Source organism: Centroberyx gerrardi, chromosome 2 (genome assembly GCF_048128805.1).
Source record: "Centroberyx gerrardi isolate f3 chromosome 2, fCenGer3.hap1.cur.20231027, whole genome shotgun sequence".
Classification (NCBI taxonomy): Eukaryota; Metazoa; Chordata; class Actinopteri; order Beryciformes; family Berycidae; genus Centroberyx; species Centroberyx gerrardi.
Genome location: NC_135998.1, coordinates 18,472,818 through 18,497,637, shown reverse-complemented (window position 1 = coordinate 18,497,637; position 24,820 = coordinate 18,472,818). Strand labels below are relative to the sequence as shown.

The 24,820-nt window shown below is 42.8% G+C and overlaps 1 protein-coding gene across 1 annotated transcript in view; it reads left to right on the top strand.

Moving 5' to 3' along the window:
* Positions 1–24,820, top strand: part of astn2 (astrotactin 2) — a 441,429-nt gene that overhangs the window by 369,996 nt on the left and 46,613 nt on the right. The window contains exons 18-21 of the mRNA XM_078288520.1: positions 1,085–1,255; positions 1,310–1,422; positions 9,088–9,221; positions 13,990–14,138. Of these exons, the coding sequence (XP_078144646.1) occupies positions 1,085–1,255; positions 1,310–1,422; positions 9,088–9,221; positions 13,990–14,138 (567 nt within the window). The remainder of the gene's footprint in view (positions 1–1,084; positions 1,256–1,309; positions 1,423–9,087; positions 9,222–13,989; positions 14,139–24,820) is intronic.

The window sequence follows — 24,820 nt, the reverse complement described above, 5'->3', positions numbered from 1 at the left end:
TATCCTTCAGTCAAAAAATCGGCATAATCACTATGGACTACAAGATACTTTGAAAATCCAGTGAGACAACCTATATCTATTCTGTTTTTTTAAACTGCAATATCAGTGGATAATGAGTGAAATAATACATACTTGTAAATTCTTGTAAATATTTTTAATTTCCCATGCATGATGCAATCTCTGCATCTCAGAGAGCGCTGACCGATGATGCATCACGTCTCAGTACCACAGCATACGTCAGCGGTTCCGATGTGAATGTAAAGTTGCTGAATGTTTCCTGGTGCTTATTTGTTTGAGTGTTACTGGAAAGAATCCCTCATCACTCATTTGGAAAACTCACTCATGTATCCTCTGGTCTTGTAAACGCAAATAGACACACTTACACAGGGAGACACACAAACACGCATACGCCACATCAGCACAGATGGCACATCTGCTTCACCCCAACACGTGGCCTGATGTCTCCTCCAAGGGAAACAGTCAACACCCAATTAGCATTTTCTCCTATTTCTCCTCCTCCCTTTCTCTTACCCTTGCTTCTTCCTTCCCCATGCTGCATTGTTGTCCTACTGACAGAGGAAATGATGAGCAAGAATCCGCCCAAGCCCAGTGAGAACATCAAACAGAGCTTATTGACACTCAGGAGGAAGAAGCCATTGACCCCCCATCCATCCCTCGCCTATAAAAACTGATGACAGTGAGGGATTAGTTGTTTTTTCTTCTTCTTTTCCCTGGCTGCCAGCAAAAGTAGATCCAGATGCTGTATGCAATTGAGGGATTGTGAAACTCCCCTGTCACTCCAACTGTGTGTGTATTTAGATTCAGGGATTGTTTCGAGGAAACACAGAGGAGAAAAGGGTAAGGGAGAGGGGAACTTTTTGTGAGAGTTTGAAAGAGATGGCTGTTGTGTGACACACTCTCTTTTTTTCTCCTCTTCCATTCCCAAAACAAATATGTTTGTCATTGTTGTTAACTTTGTTTACCTTCATCTGAACACCCCCCTACATACCCATGCCCCCCCCCCCCCCCCCCCTCCACTCCCCACCCCTCTCCTCCCCCCTTTTGCCTACCCCCCCAATCCCAGAGGCAACAGACCAGGGGGTTGGCGGAGGCGGGCGGCGTGAGCTGAAGTCACTTCCCTTCATCAGCTACCTGTCAGCACTGCTGAAGAGCCAGCTGTTGTCTGAGGACCTGGTGAATGGCGTGGAGATCCGCTGCGAGGAGAAGGGCAGCTGTCCGGCTGCCTGCCACCTGTGCCATCACCAGGCCATGATGGGAGGTGGCGGAGGTGAGGGTGGCGGAGGGGGAGGCCGCAGTAGTAATGGCAGGAGCGGCGAGCAGCTGTCACCCATCCCAGTGCTGTTGGAAGTCAGCCGTGTGGTGCCCCTCTACAGCCTGGTCCAGGACAACGTCACCAAAGAGGTGTGGAAACGGTGTGGGGGTAGCAGGTGTGTGTGTGTGTGTGTGTGTGTGAAAGAGAGAGGGGGGGAGAGAGAGAGAGAGAGTCTTTCAGTAGCGATGAAAGCCGGAGTTCATTTAAAAAATTATTTCAAAAACTCTTCCCTGTTTCACCAACATTTTTTTTTTATTCAGACGTTTTGAAAATCAGCAATTTATACACATATTTACTGTGTCAACAGATAAATGACAGCCATTTTGCATAAAATGTGGCATATGATTAGAGTAAGCTTGTGAAACTAGGCTTGCCAGATGTTGACACCTTAAAAGTATTTAAAAGTAAAGCTGCAAGTTCATTATAACCATTAAGAAAATTAAGAAATAGAAAACATAAGTTTATTGTTCAATGTCTTTTCTTTATATGCCTTGTGCTGGTGGTACAATTAATTCGTAGATATCCATTGTCTTCTGAAAGCATTAACAGAAAAGTGCACATCTGATAGTGCAATTGCCAAATATCACCTCTAGGTGGCATAAGTTGGTTAACTTTGACCACTGGCAATAAGCAGCGTGATACAGAGGACATAAAAAAGATTACGTCATGGTTTTCTCCTCTTGTGGGGACAAATGATATGTGATGTGATGTGTGTGTGTGTGTGTCTGTGTGCGCGCCCGTGCGGTATGCGCATGCATGAGCATGTGTGTGTGCGCATAAGAATGCTGTAAGAATGCTTAAACATTGTTGTGTGCACACACTTCTATCTGCATGCATTTCACAAGTGTATGTACGTGTGCAGTGTGTGTGTCCAAACAAGCATACACAGCTGAGTGTGATATCACCTCAATGACCACGGCTGGGTTGTGATCATAATTCATCCTGTGTGAGCAGTCTTTGGGCTACTGGATATTGGAAGTTAGTCATGTCAGATAGCTCTTCCATAAGGCAATTTAGGAGAGGGATCTGGCTCCGCTTGACATTTAGTCTACCACATTTTCCTTTGTTTGGGCTTCATCTCAAGAAAGGGAGATGCAATTAGAGGGTCTTTGGCAACGTCTTGCTACCTAGCAGCCGCTGCATGTGTGTCTGTGTCTGTGTGTGTGTGTGTGTGTTTGTGTGTATGTGTGTGTGACTCACCTGTAAACAGTTCTATGTTGGCCTTTGTTCAAGCATGATGATGATGTTCCCTGCTCCTGAGCAAACACACAGACCTACACACACACACACACACACGCACACACACCCTACCCCCCATGGGGAGCAGACTGGTTCACGCTCCCCCCAATCAAGCATCTAATTACCTTACCTTCTGAAATTACAGCAGGCAACAACAATACCAGAGGCAAAAAGACAAACACACACACACACGCACACACATGCACACACATACACATACACACGCAAACGCACACAACAAAGCCCCCTGTACGTGCCGCCCATAACAAGCACCACAGCCCCGAAGAAAAGAAGGCACAATCAATAGCAGACGGTCCCTAGTGGGCTTCATCGATAGCTAAACGTGAGGAAGAGCAAAATGTCCTCTTTTTCCCTCCCTCCCAAACACCTCCCTATCCATCCTCCCCCCCCACCCACCCCTACCCAACCCCTGGTCTTCTGGGGATGTAGAGGGTGAGATGTATGAGGAGGAGGAGAAGGGGTAGACTGCAGTGGATCGCTCTGGCAAGCACTCAGCCCTTCGGAGGTAGCTTGAGGCAGGATTATTAGCTTCTTATTGATGTCATCGACCCCCTGGGAGGGTGGGGAGTCCGTCACTCTCCTCCTCCTCCTCTCTTCCTCTCTTTCTCATCTTGGCTGCGACTGCTGCTGCTAGTCTGAAAGACTCTACACATATGTATATAGCCTTACAGACACAACAGCCTGCCCAACCACACACACACACACACACACACACAAGCACACACAATCTCTCTCTCTCTATTTCTCTCTCACACACACATACACACACACACACACTTTCGCTTCAGACTATCTTTCTACTTGGCTGGATCTATCAGGAAAGACAGCTGCCATGTTGCAAAAGCTTTCTCAGAGATGAGGTTCTTCTTCTGACCCTAACCCCCCAAATCAATCAAAATAGAAGCTTAGTTGCCCAGGTTATGATGAGGATATACTTATATGTGTATACATATCTGTGTACGTCTGTCTTTGTGTGTCCACAACGGCCTCTCTCTCTCTCTCTCTCTCTTTCTCTCTCTCTCTCTCCCTCTCTCTCAACTACCTGCATCTTTTAATGGCCCCTTTCTGGCTGCCTGACTGTTTGACAGGACATGTCATGTCCCTTTCACATCAATCTAGTCATTATTGAGCCAGAAAGGGATTATGTTACAATGTGAAATTACCCCGTCCTCCAAAAACAGCCTACTGGGACTGAAAAGGAACAGAGGAATTAAAGGGCAGAAAAAAAGATCGGCATATCGGCCTTCTTAGCTTGGTGTGTGGCTCGGTCAAAGAGGAGAAACGGGAGGAAAGTATCACTTCCTCCCGTGTGTCCAGTACTGCAATTACCTAGGACTAGTTTAAGGGAGGAAAAAAGCAGGGTAAGCCGTATCTTTGAAGTTTTGTTTGACGCGGCATGTATGCATGGATTTATCAGCCTGATCAGAAAATTTGAGGTGTCTGTCGGCACCTCTTTTTGGGGGTGCTGAGTTGGATCTGTTGTTATATATACATGAATAGGCTTCATAAACCAAACCAGCACCCCCTAAAATGAGGCCCTGATTCTATGTATTAGTAGGCAAGAGTGCCCTTCCACAACACAAGCTGGTGTATACACACCAGGGCTGTAGTGCTTGAGTCCAGTCTGAGCCATGAGTCTAGTCTCAAGACTACTTTTTTGGCATTATCTTGGTTTTATATCAATTTTGACCCGGTCTCATCTTGGTCTCGGCCTCTATTGGAAGTTGACTCAACAATTTCTTGCCTAAAAATTGTATTGATGTTTGGTTTATCTTCTCCTCAGCGATACAGTTTAAGGGATTTTACCTACAGAAACCTGTGTATGTAATGGTTTAATATGCACTGATTAGTCCATTCCTATGCATTGATCAGTTGGATGTTTAAGGGTCTAACAGAGTGGATTTGCAGATAGATCCACATCTCTGTTCATCCATAAGAAACTCAATCATTATTTTTTGCATTTGGGAGGTTTTTTGCCTATTTTGGTCTTGGTCTTGAATAGGACTCGATTTGCTCCCAGTCTTGACACTCTTTGGATCTGGTCTTGACTCGAACTCGACTGGACCTGGTCTTGGAATTGGCTTGGACTCGACTAAGGTGGTCTTGATTACAGGCCTGATGCACGCACGCACGTACGCACGCATGCATGCACGCTCGCACGCGCACACGCAGATAATTCCCCGTTTTAGTGCCAGAGACAAATACCTCAGTGGATAAATAAATAAGCTAACGCCAGTGGAGGTTGCCAGCAGTCCTGTGTCCTGTGCTGCTGTGATTGAATTATGGCAGACCTTTTGAACAAATTGGCTGTGAGACTAATGACTCAGAATGCTCTATATCTTGCCGAGTGGCCCCTGTCATGCTCACGCCATACCCCTGCACTGCACCTCCTCCCACCTCTGATTAGTTTTTTCTTTCTTCCTCCTTTCCTCCTGCTTTCATAAATGTCATTTCCTGTATGAGGTGGGGTTCAGACGTATGTTTGGCTCATGCAGCTCTCTTAAACTTGTTAAACAGGACTTGGGAAGATGAGTGGAGTAGGGGTGTGATGGGATGGTGGGGGATTAACAAGTTTGCTGGGTGGCCTCCTCTAAACTCTCTCCCTGTCTCTCTCTCTTTCAATTTGCTGAACCCAGCAAATCTGTGTGATGGGCTGTGGAGATTAATTAATTGGTAGCAGTGTTGTCAGATCTCTTCTCATAATGACACCTTCCAACTAAATAAATAAATAAATAAAACAGTGTACACTCCTAGATGATACCCTCAGATTAATCAAATCATCTTTAAGCCTTTATAAGAAAGGTTACACCAACAAACATCCAGATAATATCTGGATGATAAATATCCAATATGTATTACTTTCTTTCCCCCCCAAAAAAATAGTGTCAGTAAATTTTGGGGCCAAATATATATTTTATACTAATATAATGCTAACGGGTTTGTAGACTACCACATAGTCCCATTGACTTTGCCACAAAGGTCAGGTCAGTTTATCTTATAGCATCAGACAGACTTGACACACCTAAAAACCAATACATGTAATTTCAAGGTTCTCCAGTGACCTAGCAATCCTCCATCAACCCCCTGGTGAACCAACCCTCCAGCTGGCCCCCAGTGTCCCATTTCCTGGAAGTACTACTTCTGATAGGGTTCCTAGAAACAGCCCATCGGCTCCATTGTTAACGCCATTAGCCCTGAATGATTGGATGGTGCACACACACACACACACACACACACACACACACACATACACACACACATACACACAGTCACAGTCACCGTTGATGGTGTCCTGTGTGCTGACTTGGACTCTTTACCACCACTGGTGATCATCTTATAAATCAATACTGTGGGCCAGCTGGCCAGTGTTTTCACGTATTAGCCTGTGAAGATGGACAGTAATATGGCCAGCTTAGACTAGCCAAACAGATTAATACATTAAGGAGGTCACAGTGACCTCCCTTGCCTTCTTGTAAGTCACAAAGGGCTTCTACGAAAGTGAAAGGTCCAAATAGTGCTTTGGTGCCAGTGAGTCTGCAGGCTCTAAATGATGTCAAGGCTTGGAATTTGTGGCAGGAGTTGTTGCTGATGCTCAATGGCCTTGCAGTTTACTGATCTTGTCTTCTGTTCAAAGCAGGAGGTGATTACATTTCAGCTCAATTTGTTCAGTATCGATAAGGTCAATAGAGATGAATTGTGGCATATTTGTGAAACAGTAGACCCTTGTGTTATTGTAACCATGCAGGCATCACTAGTTCCCGAAACCAAATCTGTCTTGACTGCACAAAAAATGTCTTACACTGTTACCGTCAATGTCCTAAAAGGACCTTCTTTGTCAAAACACTTGCTTTTCTAATATGAAGCATAATGGAGATGGTTTGTGCTTTCTTTCTGGCCCCTCTCTGACCAACGTTGTACAGAATGTATATGGATCTATCTGTGTTCTGGGAAGTGCATGATCTGTGGTTAATCAATATGGTATAAGGTATCCTCCTCTGCTCTGCTGTGACTTGTCTAACAGCATTGAACATATGGAGGAAGTACTCTCTCCTGGGCCTTTCAATGTGTCTGGTCATCTCACTAAGGGATTTTCCTCACTGACCCATTTTTTTTTTTTACCTGCACCTGCAAGACATATCACTCTTTTCACAGCAGCACACTTGACATATTATCACTTAACATCTATCAGCTAACTATCTCATGTCCGAGTTGGTTTCTTGATTTTTTTTTCCTTCCCTCTGTTTTACCTCTTGTGCCCCCCACCCAACCCCCCACCTCATTCTCTAAGCCACAATTAGATTCCCTGTTTACCCAGTGGAGACTGGCTTGCATTACTCTTCAAACATAAACACGGCGGTAATCGCTTTGTCTATTTTTCACATGTGCAGCCATGCAGTCAAGCGCGCAGACCCGTATGGGGTTTTTCTAGGAATCTGGTGGTGGTAAACGCATGGCGGTCCTGTGGTCTCTCTCTCTTGCCCCTAGCAGCGGAGGTCATTTCTCATTTCTCATGTTTGTCTAGTCTGCGTGCGTGCATAGACCTAGAGTCCAGGTTTTTCTTGTTGCGTTTGTCTGTGGCCTGCTTCCCATTGACATGAGGTGGCAAGACCCCTGCTGCTATTGTTTTCTGACAGCAGTTAGCCACATGGGTTCAGGAGAGGGGGGAGAAATGTAATAACCTTTTTCCCCTTTTTGGTTTTCTAGGGGGTTATTATATGGCCATGGATTACAGCGCTTGCCTACCCCCCTATAATAACTGCTCATTCAGCAGGCTCATTTAGAGGGGGTTGTATTAGAGGATAAATAATGGGAAAGCCTTGACTGCTGGAGGCCTGCTGTGTCTGGGTTTGAGAGCTGGGAGTTTCCTTTTTCATACCTTCCTTTCTTTATGCATGCATCTTCATTCCCTTGATATATATTTTTTTTCATTTCATCTCCTTGCTCTACCTCTATCCAACCCAAATTCCCACTGTCTTCTTTCCTCATCTCTCCACCACATCCTCTTTTTTCTCACTCTCTCCTGCTCACTGCCTCTCATTTAGCTCACTTGCACACTCAGAGCAGGATCCATTGCATTGAGTGAGAGCAAGTGGTATTGGAAGGAAGTCAGTTCCCATGAAAGACTGCTGAACCTCCTCTACAGCTAACAATGCAGTGTTTGGAAATACTAAAACATCAGCTTCTGAATGCTTACCCCCACTCTTTTTTGGCTATGCTGTCTGCCTTTCTGGTCAGGGCTATGCCCAAATTCAGCTCAAGTGTCCCTTCAACTAATCAACCCACGTCAGAAATCTTCCTTGGCATTTCTCCAAAGAAAAGGAAAGACCAATTGTGGAAATCAATCACTAATTGGAGTGTGTGTGTGTGTGTGTGTGTGTGTGTGTGTGTGTGTGTGTGTGTGTGCCGTGTGTGCCTGTGCGTGCCTGGTTGCCTTAAAGATGTGTGTGGTCTCATCAATTCCTTCGCTCTCGGATGAGTGAATGTCATGGCTTATTGGGGCAAAAGAGAGGCTTCCTTTGGCTTTTTTCTTTTTTCGGAGGCCTGGTGCCTAGTGATAATGTTTCCGCATGGTTCCAGTGTCTCTGTTAGCCATTTTTGTGACCGTGATCAAGCACATCTCCAAAGTTGTCTGCATGGAGAGGCACTGCCAACCAATTAGAGCACATAAATAACTGAGTACTCCATTGATCCACAATGTGACAGGGGGAGCCAGAGTGCTTGCGAACTCCCTTGAACTCTCTCTCTACCATGCCTGCGGCTTTAGGGAAAGCAATGACGTTATACTTTATTGCTTTGACGGTTATATTGGCATTTTTCTGCCTTTTAGGGGATGACAGAGATTCTGCCTTTGATTTTTTTTTGCCTGTTGATGAAGCAGCACAAGATGTTGGGAGATGATGTTGGCAGCCACCAGTGCCTCGATCTTGGCAATATTTCCACCTTATTAGATTGAAATGGTATATACCCTCCTTCATTTAAAACTTTTAGACTTAAGAAGCAAAAGTCTATTTTTACTCTCTTCATCTGTCTCAATCTGTATCTCTTGGTCCCTCTATCCCTTCCCATCTCTCTCTCCTTCTCTCTCAGCCACACCCCCACTTCCCCCACACACACCACCACACACACACACACACACACGCTCACTGACCTTTCCACATCCACCGTTCCCAATTACCAGAAGGCAGGAACATCTCAGTAACATCGGCGAGCTTACACTCTGACATCATAGATGCACCCCTTGCCACCGTGACTTTTCTGGTGGAGGTGAGAAAGCTGTGAGACCCCCCCCCCCGCCCCCTTCTGTGTGTGTGTGTGTGTGTGTGTGTGTGTGTGTGTGTGTGCGTGTGCTGGGAGATGGAGGGCCTCATGGCGCCTGGATGAGTCAGTGGTGGCACCGGTGGAGAAGGTGGGTGGTGGGGGGTGGAGGGGTAGAAGGACGAGGAGCGCATGTTCCAAGAGATAATTGCATTTCTCTCACCTGTTACCCTTTACAGGCCTTCAAGAGTGCCACAATGAGCTCATACTGGTGTGCTGGAAAGGGCGATGTCATTGACAACTGGTGTCGCTGTGACCTGAGTGCCTTCAGCAAAGATGGCCTGCCCAACTGCAGTCCCCTCAGGCAGCCCGTGTAAGTGTGACCACGACTATTGACACCTACAAATTCAAGCACAAGAGAGATTTCATGGATGCATGCATTGATGCAACACATGCACACTCGCATATGCACATGCACACACACGCATACCTGTCTCTATTGACTCATATCTAGTTCCTCTGAGGCCACTTGTTAAAGTTGTAGACACAAGCGCAGTCCCCAAGGTTCTAATTGCTGTCAGTCGGCCCTTACACCCCCTCTAGAAAGAACATGCTCTCATCCAAGGTGTCCTAATAATACTCTAGGGGCTGTTGTGAGTCATATACTCTAGCCATTGTTGCCCTGAGAACTTTTAGAGAGAAACAGAAAGTTGAAAGGGCAAGACTTCAGAGTACGAAGCTACAACTAGAGCATCTAATTAAAGAATGGATGTAGAACAGGCATTTTTTGTAAATTATAGAAAAATAAAGTGGTACATTTTGTAGGGAACACTTTATAATAATGCTTTTAAAGCTTATAAGCATTAACAAACTATGAGTTAATTGTGAATTATAGTAAATAACAAGAATAAATAAATATATTGTATATATAATATATTATGTAAAGTTTTTGTTACTGAGTAGAGTACACCAATATCAATGGCATTGGTTACAATTTCATATCCGACTCATCAGTGAAGGCTATTGCTAGTACATCATTTGTACCTTGATACCTAAACTTAAAGGTCCCATATTATACACTTTCCAGTGTTTTATTTTATGTCTTGAGGTCCATTCAAAGCTGTTTGTGTGGTGTCATGTACCAAAAACACTCTCAATCCATTTTTACACGTTCATTTTCCAGCATCTCTCTGAGCCTTGCCAAGAACAGGCTGTTTCTGTCGCTGTGTCTTTAAGGCTCATTAATATTAATGGCCCCTCTGTTCTGATTGGTTAACCGTTTCAAGAGTGAACCGTGAGACACCACAGAGCCGGCAGCTCTCTCAGAGGCAGGGAAAACTCTCCGGTAATAAACAATGACAACCGCTCAACCGCTTTGAAAAAAATACTTTGTTAAACTATTATTTCTTGCAACAATGATAATGAGCGAACCTTTGTGACACCACAAAGTTACGGAAGTCCAAACGGCTTGTTTAGAGGCTCGGTTTTCTAGTATGGATTGTGTGGATTTAGTTGGCGACCATGCGTTTTGATACTTTCAAGTTGTTTAGATAGCACATCCAACTCCTTTATAATCAAAGAGGCAAGGGGAATCCTGTTTTACACGATACGGGACCTTTAATACATGTATACATTAGGGATGTCATAAAATATCAATGTATCGATTATTGATCGGCACATTGTTATATTGATAAAATCTTGATGCACTGATGTATTAAATTACATTAAAACATAAATCATTGGTTCATCATTGTTCACCGTTTTCCATTCCATTCATGTGCTTTTGTAATGTAATAGAACCAGGCGACCATGAGGGGGCGACATAATGTAATGTCCTGCAATACATCGGCCTCCATCCAAGAAGGTTTTATCGTATCTCATGCTCATGCCACAGCCTATCTTATGTTGAGCAGGCTAGCCAGGCTCTGCCTTAATGTGCCAGTAACAAATGTCCCAGCGAGAGAGTTTTCGGCTGCTGGCAACATTGTCAGCTCAAAGCATTCACATTTACATCCAATAAATGTGGACCTCATCTTTCTGAATAAGATCAATTAGCCTAAAGTAAGTGATAGGCAGTAGCCTGTATCCAGCTTAGGGTACAGAATTTGATATATGCAATGCTGTAATATAAAGTCTTTATTTTTCTATAGTAGGCCTATAGTGGGCTTAACTAACGTTGTGTTTTGAATTCAAGTTGATACAGAGACGACGTTTTTTTTATTATCTTGCTCAGATTTTCTTAATTTTAGAAAATGTATGGTTAAATACAACAGCAATGTTAAGTAAGCAGTGTGCTGCTGTCTATTTTCTATATGGAAAAAACGTTAAGCCTAAATCGGCAAACAATTATTTTTGCTCTACCGATAATCATCGGGAAAATGTAATTGTTAATGATAAGTGATAAATGATTTGTTCAACAACCTAAAATAAAGCTGCAACAAATACCAGTCTATAAACATTAATAAAGCTTACTAAGCCATTTGTTGTTGTTCAGACCAGCCCTAGAGGTACTATAGATTGTTAATCAGTGTAAGGAGGTTAAAACATGAATGCACTGCAAATCAGCAAGGGAGCTGTTACTATAACTGGACAAATATAATGCACAGAAACACTATGGACCCTCTCTTCATAATGTGTGTGTACTGTTTGATCAGACAAAAGACATATAGTGACAGTTTGATTTATAGGGAAGCAGGTACTTACCAGGAAGTGAATGGGTTAGGGTAGGATACTTTGGTACTCTTTCCATCCCTGTCAATTCATACATCATTCAGACATGTCATAACATGTGTATGCACAAAGTCTCCAGGGTCTGCCTATGACACCCTCATTTTGCAGCACTCTAGTTTAACCAGCAAGACGAGCAATGCATATAGAGAGTGACTTTTTAGTCTTATAGTGACTTATTAGCAGATACATCAAAAGGAGGATGAATCTGCTCATAAGCAGAGGTCCAGATCTGCTCCAGATCTGGCTTATTTTTAAATTTGCCCCAGAAGTAAATACTAATAATTAGTGGCTAACTAACTAGTCAGCCAAGAGGCAAACTCCCAGTGTGGGAGGGGCTCAATAAAGTGCTATCTATCTATGAATTATTCCTCACACTTAAACTATTTTGTCTAGTAGTATTGAAACACTGTCACAAAGTAAACTCATTGTAATGCATAAAATGAGACTTAAAGTGGCATTAAGTAATCTGTGACCTTTATTGTTATTACTTATATCTTCCTACGCAAGTCTCTGGCACAGCCTCCACACCCCAACCCTCCTGTCCACTTGAATTATGGTGCCTGTAATTGAACAATAAAGTCACATTTTCACAATATATGAGGAAGCTAGCTAATTATAGCAGAGATCCACCAGAAATGTCTAGTGAAGCGGTAATATATCACAATGCAAAATACTGCTTTGGCTCTGACTTAAGAACAAGGCTTTTTAGCCTTCAGGGCTGAAATTTCTTGTGACATCAGTCTTTTGCTCACTGTGCACTGTCCTCCATTGTTGAGTAGCTTGGAGTGTCTTGAAATGCCAATGGGTGCGGAGTTTTTCTTCCAAAACAAAGTACAGGACACTGAGTTTTGAAAGCCAGAAATCTCTGCACCCGACAAAGTAATCGCTGAGTCATTGGCATTGATAAATAACCCTGTCAACCCTGCACAAAATACTTCATCTGAATAAACTATTAATAATAATTGATGACATACAAGCCATATTTGTGAAATGAATATTGTCTACTACATTTGCAGTTGATTGAAATTGTGTGGCAAAGATTGAATCTGTAAACAATTCACATTACCAGATAGCCTAGTCTGTGCTGATCATCGGTGCTGACCAAGGCTCAGATTGGGGATTCCCCACCCAATTGTCACAGGACATCTAAATATGGTGTTAATCGGCCTGATTATTTTATAGTGTGTTCCCAGCTTAACATTGGATAGACCCATTGGTTGGGCTGGTCGCCACCTGTGGTGACTGCAACCTGTTAGTCCAGTCAAAGATATGGAACTACTCAGACTCTTCCTAGAGCTCATCGTCTGACCCAACTGAACAACCAGGCAAGAAGAACCTTGTCTCAGGGTGGTGACCAAGAACCTAAAGACCGCTCTGATAGAACTACAGAGTTCCCTGGCTTTAATAGGAGAACTTGCCGGAAGGGCAACAGATAGTGGAGCACTTCACAAATCTGGGCTGTTTGACAGAGGGGACAGAAGGGCAAAAAAAAGGCGCACTACAGCAGCTTGGAGTTGGCAAGAAGGTATGTGAAAGACTCTGAGAGCATGAAGCTGTCAACTCATGAGTGGTCTGTAGCAATGAAAGGTTCGGCTCTTTTATAGAGTCTATTCTTTATGAGTGACTTCTTTCAATTGACTCTTTCGTTTATTTGATTCAGTTGGCCGTTAAGCGCAGGTGAGAGGAAGACTTCTGGTGAACGATGAACAATAGTTGAAAAAGTGGGTTGGCTCCACATGATTCTTGTTCGTGAACGATCTAGTGTCTATGCAATACCGCTAGAAGGCAGCCTATTCATAAAAGTGGACGCACAGAGTGGCTTTGAATCAATGAGAACCGTGTTGTTTCAATCACTAAGAACCGTGTGGATTAGAAGAAACAAATTCCTTTATTTCTCGTTCATTGGTCGTCGATTCGTGAACGATTTGTGATCCAAATAAAAATCACTATAAGCACACTGATTGTATTGAGACCTTGAGACACTTTTATTGTGCTTCATGAGAACAAAGTTAATAAAAGATGAATGTAGACCTATAAAACAGTAAATGACCAAGTCATGTGGATCCCAAGCTGCCAGCTCTACTGGCAAAGAATGGTTTTAGCATTTGAATGGTGAGGCTGTCTGATTGTAGCCTACTCAAAAGGAGTGAACACATGATCAAGTGACAAAATATTTTTAATGAAAATAGAACAGCCACACAGCCCTACTTCTCCATTCTACGGTTAAGTCTATCGATTGGGCAATCATCCCCCTTCCACCCACCCACTACACACACCTCATCCCATCTTCCTCAAATTCTCCCCAGACTGGGGAGTATGGTAGTAGTTGTGACAATGTTTTTAATTTCACTGTTAATATTTACCCTCTTTCCATCTCTCTCCTCCTCGTCCTCTCTGTGTTGCTTCATTAGTTTGCGCCTAGCCCCTCATCTGGAGCCCTCCAGCACTATGGTGGCCCTGGAGTGGGTGGATGTGGAGCCTCTGATTGGCTGCAAGGTCTCTGATTACATCATCCAGCATAAGCGTGTGGAGGACCCCTCGGAGGCAGAGGTCTACACAGGTAGCAAACAAAATTCCAAACCTGGGTTGCTTTTTGTAATTGTATAGATTCAATTACTATTCTAGGATAGAATGATCTTTTATATCACTGTGAAATCCATCAGACAGGCTCATAAAGACATCTGTCACTTTGTTTGATGTAAAACTTTCTCCTCCATGCCATTTCCATGCATGTCACGAGCTTGCTAGTAAAAAAAATACTCCATTCCCTGAAAATGCCTGTTATAAATATAACTAGCAATTTGAGTCGCAACCTCTCCAAAACAAATTCAAATGCAAATTCAAATTGTCAAGCAACATCATGTCTAGGAAATTTAGCTTACTTGTCTTTGACTTTGGTCTTCACTGTTTTGTTGTGTACTACACACACACACACACACACACACACACACACACACACAATTCCAGAGTTTGCATGTTCTCTCCATGTTCACGTGGGTTCCTCCCACAGTCCAAAGACATGGAAGTCAGGTGAATTGGAGACTGTAAATTGCTCATAGAAGGGGAGTGTTATTGTCTGTCTATCTGTATTAGCCCTGTGATGGACGGGTAACCTGTCCAGGGCATTTCCCTGCCTTTGGCCCAATGCATGCTGGGATAGGCTTCAGCCCTCATTACCCTATAGGAATAGGAATAAGTGTGTAGAGACAATAAACAAATAATTTATTATCAGGCATCAGAGCACTGCTGGAACTCTATTTCTTTTGTTTTGTTTTGTTGTTTCTTCTTCTTCTTCTTCTTCTTCTTCTTCTTCTTCTTCTTCTTCTTCTTCTTCTTCTTCTGCTGCTGTAAAATGATCTGTACCTCAGAGACTGTAAGCCCTAGAGCAATCAAATTTGGTTAATAGATGAATAGGCTTCAAATCTCCCCCACTATTCAGGCTCAGATTCCTTTGCTCAAGATGAATCCATTGTACATACTGATTTTCATTTCCGTCACAATAGTTTTTTCGCTATTTTGAATTTTATGAAAAAACATTTTTTCGCAATTTCTCCTGCAGAGTTGATCCAATCTCAATTTTGGACCTCCTAGATTATGACAATTAGCTACCCAGAGTTTTGAAAATCCAAACCGTTTGGCCATGGTGCACGAATGAAGTTGACGGCGAAGACGCGATAACAGGAAGTGAGGCATAATTCCTAAATGCTTTATGTTAGCAATCAAAAAAAATATCCTGATCAGCCAGATGGTGGCACTATAACATGCAACTTTACATTTGGCCAATAACTCCATTTCAACCTTGACAGTTTTTTGCCTTTTTCACTGTTTCTCTTGCAAAGTTGATCCAATCCCCCTAACCCTAACCCTAGCCAAATTTGTACACATCATATGTGGACGTTCTATATTATGGCTATTACACAAAATTTTGATACTCCCAACCTTTTGTGAAACACAAATGCATTTTACGGCATGCAAGACATGCAAACAGGAAGTGAGGTATTATTCCGAAATAAGTGATGCCAGAGCAACCAATTTTCATATACATGTTTGGGATGGGCCCAGAAGTGTGTCCATATTTGGCCATGATCCATAGTGCCACCATCAGGCCACCCTTGCAATAGCACCTATTTGTTTATTATTATTATTATATTTTTTTTATTTCTCTTACAAAGTTGCCTCAATCTCCACAGAATTTCACACACAGCATATTTTAACTGCCAACGTCATCTTTGTGCCACATCATTTTGATACTTGCAAGAGTTTGGCCATGACACACAAAAGACGTTGACGGCGAAGACACGCAAACAGCAAGGGATGCATAATTCCTTAACTCTTAAATAGTTGAGCAAACAAACTTAATATAAATGTTTGCAAAGGGCTTAAAAGTATGTCAGACCACATTTGGTTGTGCTCTATAGCCTTACCACATGGTTTCAAGCACCATTTCACATTTCACTTTTCCAAAATGATGAATCAAGCTTATATTCTCACTGTCAAGTCATTTGCCCTATAGGCTTGGATCCCAACAATGGCCGCTTGCGTTAATATGTATATATTTTTTGCTTTGTTTTTAATATCTATCTTTGTCAACATTATTTTGTATTTAGACATTTGAGATTGGATCTTCATTTTATGACTACAGGAAAACCAATGGCCCATATGAGCTGATGTAGTACTGGGGAAATCAATGATAAGCCATGCTGAAGATATAAGAAGAAATCAGAGAGAACTAAGTTCTCTCTTGGCCTTATCTAATCTAGTCCTCTGACCATCTCCTCTCAAGACTGTTCTTTCAATTGATTTCCCATTGTGAGGGGGGAAAAGAAATGGAGAAGAGACGGAGATGGTAGATGCAGTGGAGCAGAAGGGAGGGGTGAGGAGGTGTGTATGTGTGTGTGTGTGTGTGTGGGGGGGGGGGGTGTTAAATGTTGTAAAGAGTAAGGGAATAATGATGCTGGTTGATTTGAGGCTTAAAGTTGGAGGGAATGAGGTGAACGTGTTGGTGTGGAAAGAGGACAGTAGGAGGGGATCAAGGGAGAATAGAGAGATAATGGGAAAAGATGAAGCAGGGCAATTTAACAAGCATCATAAATGGTGCAGACCAATGAGTGGAGGGGTAGGGAGGTGGTGGTGGTGGTGGTGGTGGTGATGGGTGGTTGCTGGTGGGGGTGAGTCAGAGGATTGGGTGATAGGGATTTAATAATACTGGAGAAATGAGGTGGTCTGGAAGTAGCTGGCTGTAGTCATTGGGCAGTGTGGACAGGCCATCCATCACCGCTGTGAGGAGCGCTGATGAAGCGCGGGCACCAGCGAGCGAAGAGAGGGTACAGGCAGCTAGACACAGGCATCCTGGCAGAGGTGAGGTAGGAAGGGGCAGATGGTGTGGGTGACTCACTCCGCTATGTGCCAGTCACCACTATAAATCTTGTAGTAATAGAGACAGCGTAATACAGATTAGAAGTCACTGTCTTATCTCTTTTCTCTTATCCCTTTGTTTATGTCTCTCTTTGTCTGTCAGTTTTTATCCCTCCCTGGGTGTATTTTTATGTCTCTGTTAGTCATGTCTGTCTGTCTTTCTTGTTCATTCTCTCTCTAAACTTCCTTCAAGTATCTGGAAAAAGTTGGAATGATAGCACGTTGGCTGAGTTAAAAGAAAGACTAGACGAGTATTAGTTATGATTGTGTGCCTTGAAACACATGTAGTGATGACAACAAACGATGTGTGTACGATGTCCGTGTATGTGTGTGTGTTCACGTATGGGAGTGTGAGGAGTAGGGATGTTAGTGTGCGTATACGTTAATGTGTGTGCACACGTGTGTAATCATGGCAGGCAACTGCTGGCAGGGCATCTCTTAGGTTCTCCCAGATTGGAAACATCCTTGGGATCATCTATCATAAACTGTATAAACACGCGTCTGAGTGGCTCCCTTTTTAACTGGAGAGACTGAATCAAAACGTCCATTGTTCTCCAGAATGGGGGGGATCAAGAGTGCTGATACAAACTTGGAAATGATTGCAGGGGTGGATTTATGGAATAATAGGGACTTCTTAAAACCAGGAGTTGTTCTTCTCCGGGTTCAGGAAAAGAAAGGGAAAAATAGTCCATCTTCCAAGACATTGATACCCCTAACTTGACTAGGGAGTATCAGCGAGTGCACACTGTTTGAGATAGATCCAGAAAACAGACGTAACATTTTCTCACACTTACTCTGACTTGTTTTGAAATTATTCCGGAATTCTTATTCCCTGTACACACAACTGGGTTCTCATTTAAGGCCCACGTTTGAGGCCCGTTCTTGGAAACTAGAAGTCTATATAATGGAACCAGCAGCAGGGATAGATATGAAGTCCATGTAGTCAACTTTAGCCTTGGTCCCTGGTCACCCTGTGGCTTCAAACTACAAATTAATCTTCCACAAAGCTGGGTGGCAAGTTGGGCCACACACTGACTTTTATGCACCTGCCAAGTGAATTGAACTCTTCACAAGCTCAGTCATTTTATTTTTATTTTTTTACCTTTATATAAAGTTAATTTCACATAGATGCTCTTTTGCACTGAGCAGCCCCACTGGAGCAGTTCAGGGTGAAGTACTTTGCTCAAGGGCACCTCGATGGTAGCTGTTGAGGGAGGGAGAGTGTTTCTCCTTCATTTTGCCTGCCCATATTTTCAAAGTCAGTCTGGTGATTTGAACCAGTGATCTGCCAGTCACAAGCCTTCTTCTCTAAAATCTAAGGCTGGGGACACACTTGAGGATTACTGGGCCAATTAACACCATATATTTGGCCATCCCGACAATCAAAGGGTAAATCCCAATCAGAGGCTTGGTCCGGGCCAATGTTCGGCAAAGATCTATGGTAGTGTGAGGGGTTCAGATTCAATCTTAACCACCCCAATCGACTCTCAGAATAATCCCAGTAATATCAAACACATTTGATATCTATGACTTGACATCTGCATGGGTCCTGAAAAAGTCATGTGCTGTGTGCAGACTCATTCCAAGAGCAGAAAGAGACCACCAGCACCCAATGAGAGCCGAGTTTACACTGAGTTGAGGTGGACCGAGCTGAGTCTCACTGTCTGCCTCCATTAAGATTAGAAGTTCTGACATCCACAATATATCCGGAGTCGCTCAGTTATATTGTTCAGTGTGTGATACCCCGTACTTGCTAAATCATCTAGTGTGAGCATATTTATGACTGAGAGACAAATCTGTGCAATCTGTCATTATGTGTGATGCAATGCCTTTTCAGAATTGGTTAGGAGATTTTTTGGTGTTTTAGTGTGTCCCCAGACTAAGCTACCACTGCCCCTCAGGTATGAAGCCTTGATAGCTCAATACATCATCAGCTAAAATGCAAAGAAAGCTTTATCTCATAGAAAGATGCTTGCGCTGACACAAAGTCTACAACAAAGTTAAGGGGTTTACAAATTTTGTTGGGTGTGACAAACCAAAATGCATATCAAATCAATAATCAGAAATTTCAATGTTTTTTGGTATGGATAAAGACGCCCATGTTTGGAGATATTCAAGTGATTTGGGGAAATTTCTCCCATTAATTTAATCCATGTGTTAGGATATTATCATCTTAGTCTTCCAACTAGTACCCTTTTCTGTAACCTGCCACCTTGTCTCTCACAGCCTATGAAACTGGGCAGCATTAGGTAAAATTTTTCACATTTCATATGCTTTGTTGACTTCTCTCACCAGCCCCTCTCTTACCTTGTCTTCATCCCTCTTGTTGTGTAGCAGGGAGGCTTTAGAGGGATCAGGTCCTTCTGTAGCACCACCCTGCTCCACTCACATCTGTACAAACCATCAGCACCTAGGCCCCTGTCTCCAATCCCCTTAGATCTGCCCACAGATCAGTGCTGTAGGTTCGTAAAAAAGTCATCGTTTCTTGAAGGCTACTCCCATGTCCCTCGCAAATCTTCCTTCTGAGGTCAGCAGCGTCCGGGAGATAGACTTGCTGCTTTGATGTGCTAGGAGAGCAGCTGAGCCCTCAGTCTATAAATCTTGCTGTTTATACGGACATGATCCTCCGCTGGCAGCCCATCAGTACCCAGACCCCCACCACCACCACCACCACCAAGGCCAGGACCCATATATGCATTGCTGTAAAGCTTGAGAGGATCCTCTATATCTATGGCAATATGCAGCCCCTGAAATAATCCACTTGTGTTTACTTCCTCTTTGGAGATGGTTACAATCCCTTGGCAACGTATTTCTCTATTGATCAATGTTCCCTTCTCCTTGCCATTTGGAATGGAAAGGATGTCTATTGCAAAAATGGAAGAACAAGCTACTGCTTGACCTTGCAGGAAAACCTGAGACCAACACAGTAGCCAATCTAGCAGTGTGTTATGCTTGTTTTCCATGTATTCTATTACCTGCCAAGGCTATCACTTGCCAAGCGTAACAGTTAAGGATGCGGGACATTAGTTGATTTAATAAGTTAGGGGCTTTGAGGTTGCATTTTATTTTCTTTGATGTGTGAGCTGTGAACTAAGGATTGGACCTTTGTGTCATTTTTGTGTTTGTGTGTCAATTTAATAGATAAATACAAAAATCTCCAATTTATTGGTGACTTCTAATGCATATCGCATGATCTCAGATACACAACAGCTGATCTCAGGGGTCGTATTAGAAATAACCACAAGAGCTTCTTGGTCTTGTCCTCCTTGTGGCACTTTTAGAAAAAAAGTCACACTTGTCAATAGCTGATAGCTCTTCCTTCTGTCCTCGAAAGCCTCCCATTTCCACGTTGTAAAGCCAGGGTTTCCTCCTCCAGGGATGTGAGCAGACAGGTACCTGGCTTGGCTCTGATCAACCTTGTTACCTCCTGACTACTGCCTGAACCCTGGTTTCCTGGAACTTCTGACTCATCACCATAAAAGCTTCAATTCAGTCTGAACAGTTAGCAGCATGATACCATACCAAAATAATAATTTTAAAAAAGGAAGGGAAATGAACATATAGGTGGGTCAAATAACATGCGTGCCATAGTGTGTGCTATGGAGAATTTAGATACTGTGCCTGTCTTTTTTGATCCCTTATTCCTTTTGTTTTAATCTTTTGCCTCCGTAAACAAGCAACCATGAGAGACATTTTTCATTCTTCACAGGTATTACTGAAATAACATGTGCCCTTGGATTTACATAAACACACAAAACTGTAGTTAAAACCCAGATCATCAGCGGCCTTGTAATGCCCTGGCAAAAACACCCACCTCTACTTTCCCCCTCCCCATCTGCTTCCTCCTCATATTGTTGTGATATGGAGCAAATTTCACAAGAAACCCTGTTGTTCACCTAAAGGTTCTTGACTGCCTGCCTGCAAATATGTTTTGAATTTACTAATCAAACTGAGGCGAATGTTTAGCTTGGTGCTGACCAACACCATGTGGAAAAGCATTGTGTTCTAGAAGCCCCATCTATAAACAGGATTTTATTGTGTTTTGTTTGGTTCAGAGAAGGCTGTATCTAGATGAAAGTGGGAGTAGGGCAGCGGAGGAAAGAGTACTGAAATATTTCACTCCAGTCGGAGCTATAATATCAGTTATAGGGATTATGGGTGGTTTACTTTAAACAACAGATTGCATTGTACTCACTACAGTTGAATGCTGCCTGTTGCTACCACTCTTTTTTTCTTTCTTTGCTCCCCCACTCTTTCTTTTCTCTTTGACAATAAAAAAACGAGAGGGCTGTGGAGTTTGGCATTTGATATGTTATTTTTCTCAACTCTTCTCCCTTCTTTTCCTCCCTCTGTCCATCTATATAGGGCTATGGACCCCTGTATCTTTTCATTTGCCTGTCTACTTCTCTCCACCCCTCTCTCTGATACCTCTCTCTGTCCATTGATATATTGCATCATAATGTGTCCGTCTTAGACCCATAAAGGCTTGTGCAAGTCAGTATATATTGTTTCAGTTTGAGGTACCTTGAAATTCATGTTGGTATATTTTACTAGCCTAAAATCAACCAATGGCTACATTTTGGAGAGTTCACACCTCTTCAAGAATACACAGAGGGAATCTGTATGTCTGTTTGGTGTGGAATGCATGAAATCATGTTATCATGGAGAAGGCTATCAGGCTACAACTATAAATGACTGGAACAAAGATGACAGATTGGCCCATAAAAGAAATATATAACATTCCCTACAACACATCAGAGGCATTTACAGTAATGCTGGAGAATGTCTCTCTCACTATGAGCGTGTGTACACGTGTGTATGTGTATGTGTGTTTATGTGTGTTTATGTGTGTGATTTCACCCACCTGAGTGACTAATGTATTAAAATGAGTAATCCAGTTCACTGGGGCTTACGCAGGCCTCTAGATGGCACACCAAGGCAGAGGCAGCGCTCACAGAGACCCCAGTGAGATGGGCGATGGTGACGGGTGAGTGTGGGGCTCAGCATTCCTCTACAGCAGCAGGTCAAACCAACTTTGATATGTGAGAGGATATTGACAATCACAGATGATATTAGAAAATAATTCGATAAGGGGATTAAAATGGACCACGGCTGGGAAACATATCCACAGCAAGGAAGTAGTAAAAATAAATACTTGCAATGTATAACTGTTTTGAAACATTAAGCCCATACTGTAAAAGCGGCAAAGAATTAGCTACTGTAAGTAATGTAAATTATACTGTCTTGACTGTACATTGAAGGCATATCCTTTCACCCTGTGCTATTAACTTATAATCAAATTGTGACAGTCTAAGGAAGTTATTTTTTTCAGATTTGACATCTGTAACTAGGCCAATAGTATGCACTCAGCTGGTTTCAGTTAAATCATCAGAAAAGTACCCAAGCTAGATAATTCCTACTATCCAAAACTTCTACTACTGAAATTCAGACTTAAACATCTTATACCATGGTTGTCCCAGCAGATGTTGTTGCTAGGGGATACAGTTTATATTTTGGTTGAATTGGAAATAATTAGTGGCTTCAAGCTAATTTCTTAGTACTTCATTTAGTGTGATGCAGCATTTCGACTGCGTTTGCCTGACAAAGACCTTAGGGTCGAAACGTTGCATTGCATTAAATAAAGTATTAAGAAAAAGCTCTAATCCAGTGTGCAGATAATCTTTAGATAGTCTAGTAAATATAGGCTGGATGTACACACCTCTACCCTCTTTTTGCTTTTTTAAACAATTAGTGGCTTACCAACACTATAGTACCACATAAATATGAAATGTGGAAGGTGCCAAAAAAAATCATCAACTTCCGCTAATACAAAGCTCCACCAAATGTACCTCTAAACTAGTATTCACATACCCAGAATCCTTCTGCTATCCTCGTGTTTTTCTAAATACTTCCATTGTCTCATTTCTTGCCTCATCAACTGCTAATTTGGGCTGCTTGTCCTTAAATCACAGCTATGTTGAGGTGACATGTTCTTATGAATGCGCTCATCAGCGTAGCACCATGGTTCCCACAACACACACACACACACACACAAACACACACACTTAGCGCTAATTAAAAACCTGTGAGTCTATTTGTGTCGCATCACCACCGTTTGACACCTGATTTTACGGCATGGAAAAAGCTGAGGGGCAGGGCAGAGAAGTAGAAGGATTGGCAGGGGTGAGAAAGTGAGAAGAGATTGTACGAAAAGGGGGAAAGGTGGGGTGAAGTGAGAAAAAGAGAGAAAACGGGGGAGAACAAATACGACAAAGAGGAGAGGAGAGACAGATCAGAGCGCAGAGGAGAGAAAGAAGGAAGCAGACAGCAGCGGTACCGAGAGTTACACAGCAATGATGTCACCTCATGCTGGCACTGTCGGATAGAGAAACAGATTAGCCATTTGATCTTTGCCCTTATTTTAGTCCCAGTTTCATCCTCCCATCTCACCCAGCCAGCTTATTGGGATAAATGACATTCAGATCCTCCTCTACTCTGCTCTCCTCTGCTCTCCTCTCCAATCACATTCCTCTCTCCTTTCCTCATCTCCCCTTTTCTTCTGCTATCGGGGTCAGTGGTATCCCCCTCCCCTGTTTATGTAACAGCTCCATTATTGGTTGAGACCAAGAATGCCCCCCGATGCGTCGATAAGCCCTCATTCAAAGAGATTGAATTATATGGAGATAAACGGTGTCCTTGAGCATGGGTGCAGATAACAGATTGGAGTGACACAGCTGACTCTCTTTGTTTTGTTAATTAAAGATGACCTCATCGCTAAAAATGGACGCTGTGCACCTCCTCGTCACGAGCCTCGCCATCAGCAGATTGCAGATTGCAGGCAGGGGGCCAAGGGCTTTCTGCATTCCCTTTCCCTTTTTGCTCCCTCTCCCTTTCATTCTGTGTGCCACACACATTGTTAGTCCATATCTCTCTTACATGTAGATTTTGCTGCTTTCATTCTTTCTCTCTCTCTCTCTCTCTCTCCTCTCAATAAACCTCACACTCCCTCTTTCTCCCTCATGTAGGCATGGACACACACATGTTCTGGCACCTCTAGCACACAGTAATGGATTTGTGCTGGACATGTTACTGAGACGAGATAGGTCTATTTTTCTACACGCAAACATGATATTGCAACAAGGATGCTGCTCCTTAGTGCCTTAATTTCCATTTGTGTGTGCAGTAGGGCGTTCTGTCCCCATCAGTCATAGAGATAATGCTGAGATCATTGTCTCTTATACAGTATATGATGATCTGGACCTGGCCTTTGTTGAATTTGGTGCTAGATAAAGATATTTCAAATTAACTGGGATTGATTAATCTCATTTTGCACAATCAAACCAATCATATTCTCCCAAAGCTGCAAACCCCTCCCACTTGGCAATTCACAAACAGGACAATACAAACACTCATAGTGGTTGAAAAAAAAAATGCCCCCTGCATTAATGTAAAGGATCAATAGACTCTACTGGCAACAAACATACTGTAGTGTTACTAACTTCAACTCATAAACCAACAACACTCCCTAGATTTGTTTAGAAATTATAATAGTCTATCAAGCACTAGTGATTACCTTATCATTGCCAAAGTTGGTTACCTTTATCTGATTAACTATGTGTCCTACTCTCTATGTGGAATGTATTTGATTATTTGTTAGAAGTAAAACATTTTTGCTAAGGAAACAATTAATTGTATATTAGATATATTGCAGTTATGAGATATCACACTTGTCTGCTCTAACTTGGAGGAGGCATACCTGTTTACTCATTGTTTTCACCATCCTCTAATATCAAGCCCAGTTGTTTTGGCCTGTGTAGTACTTGAAAT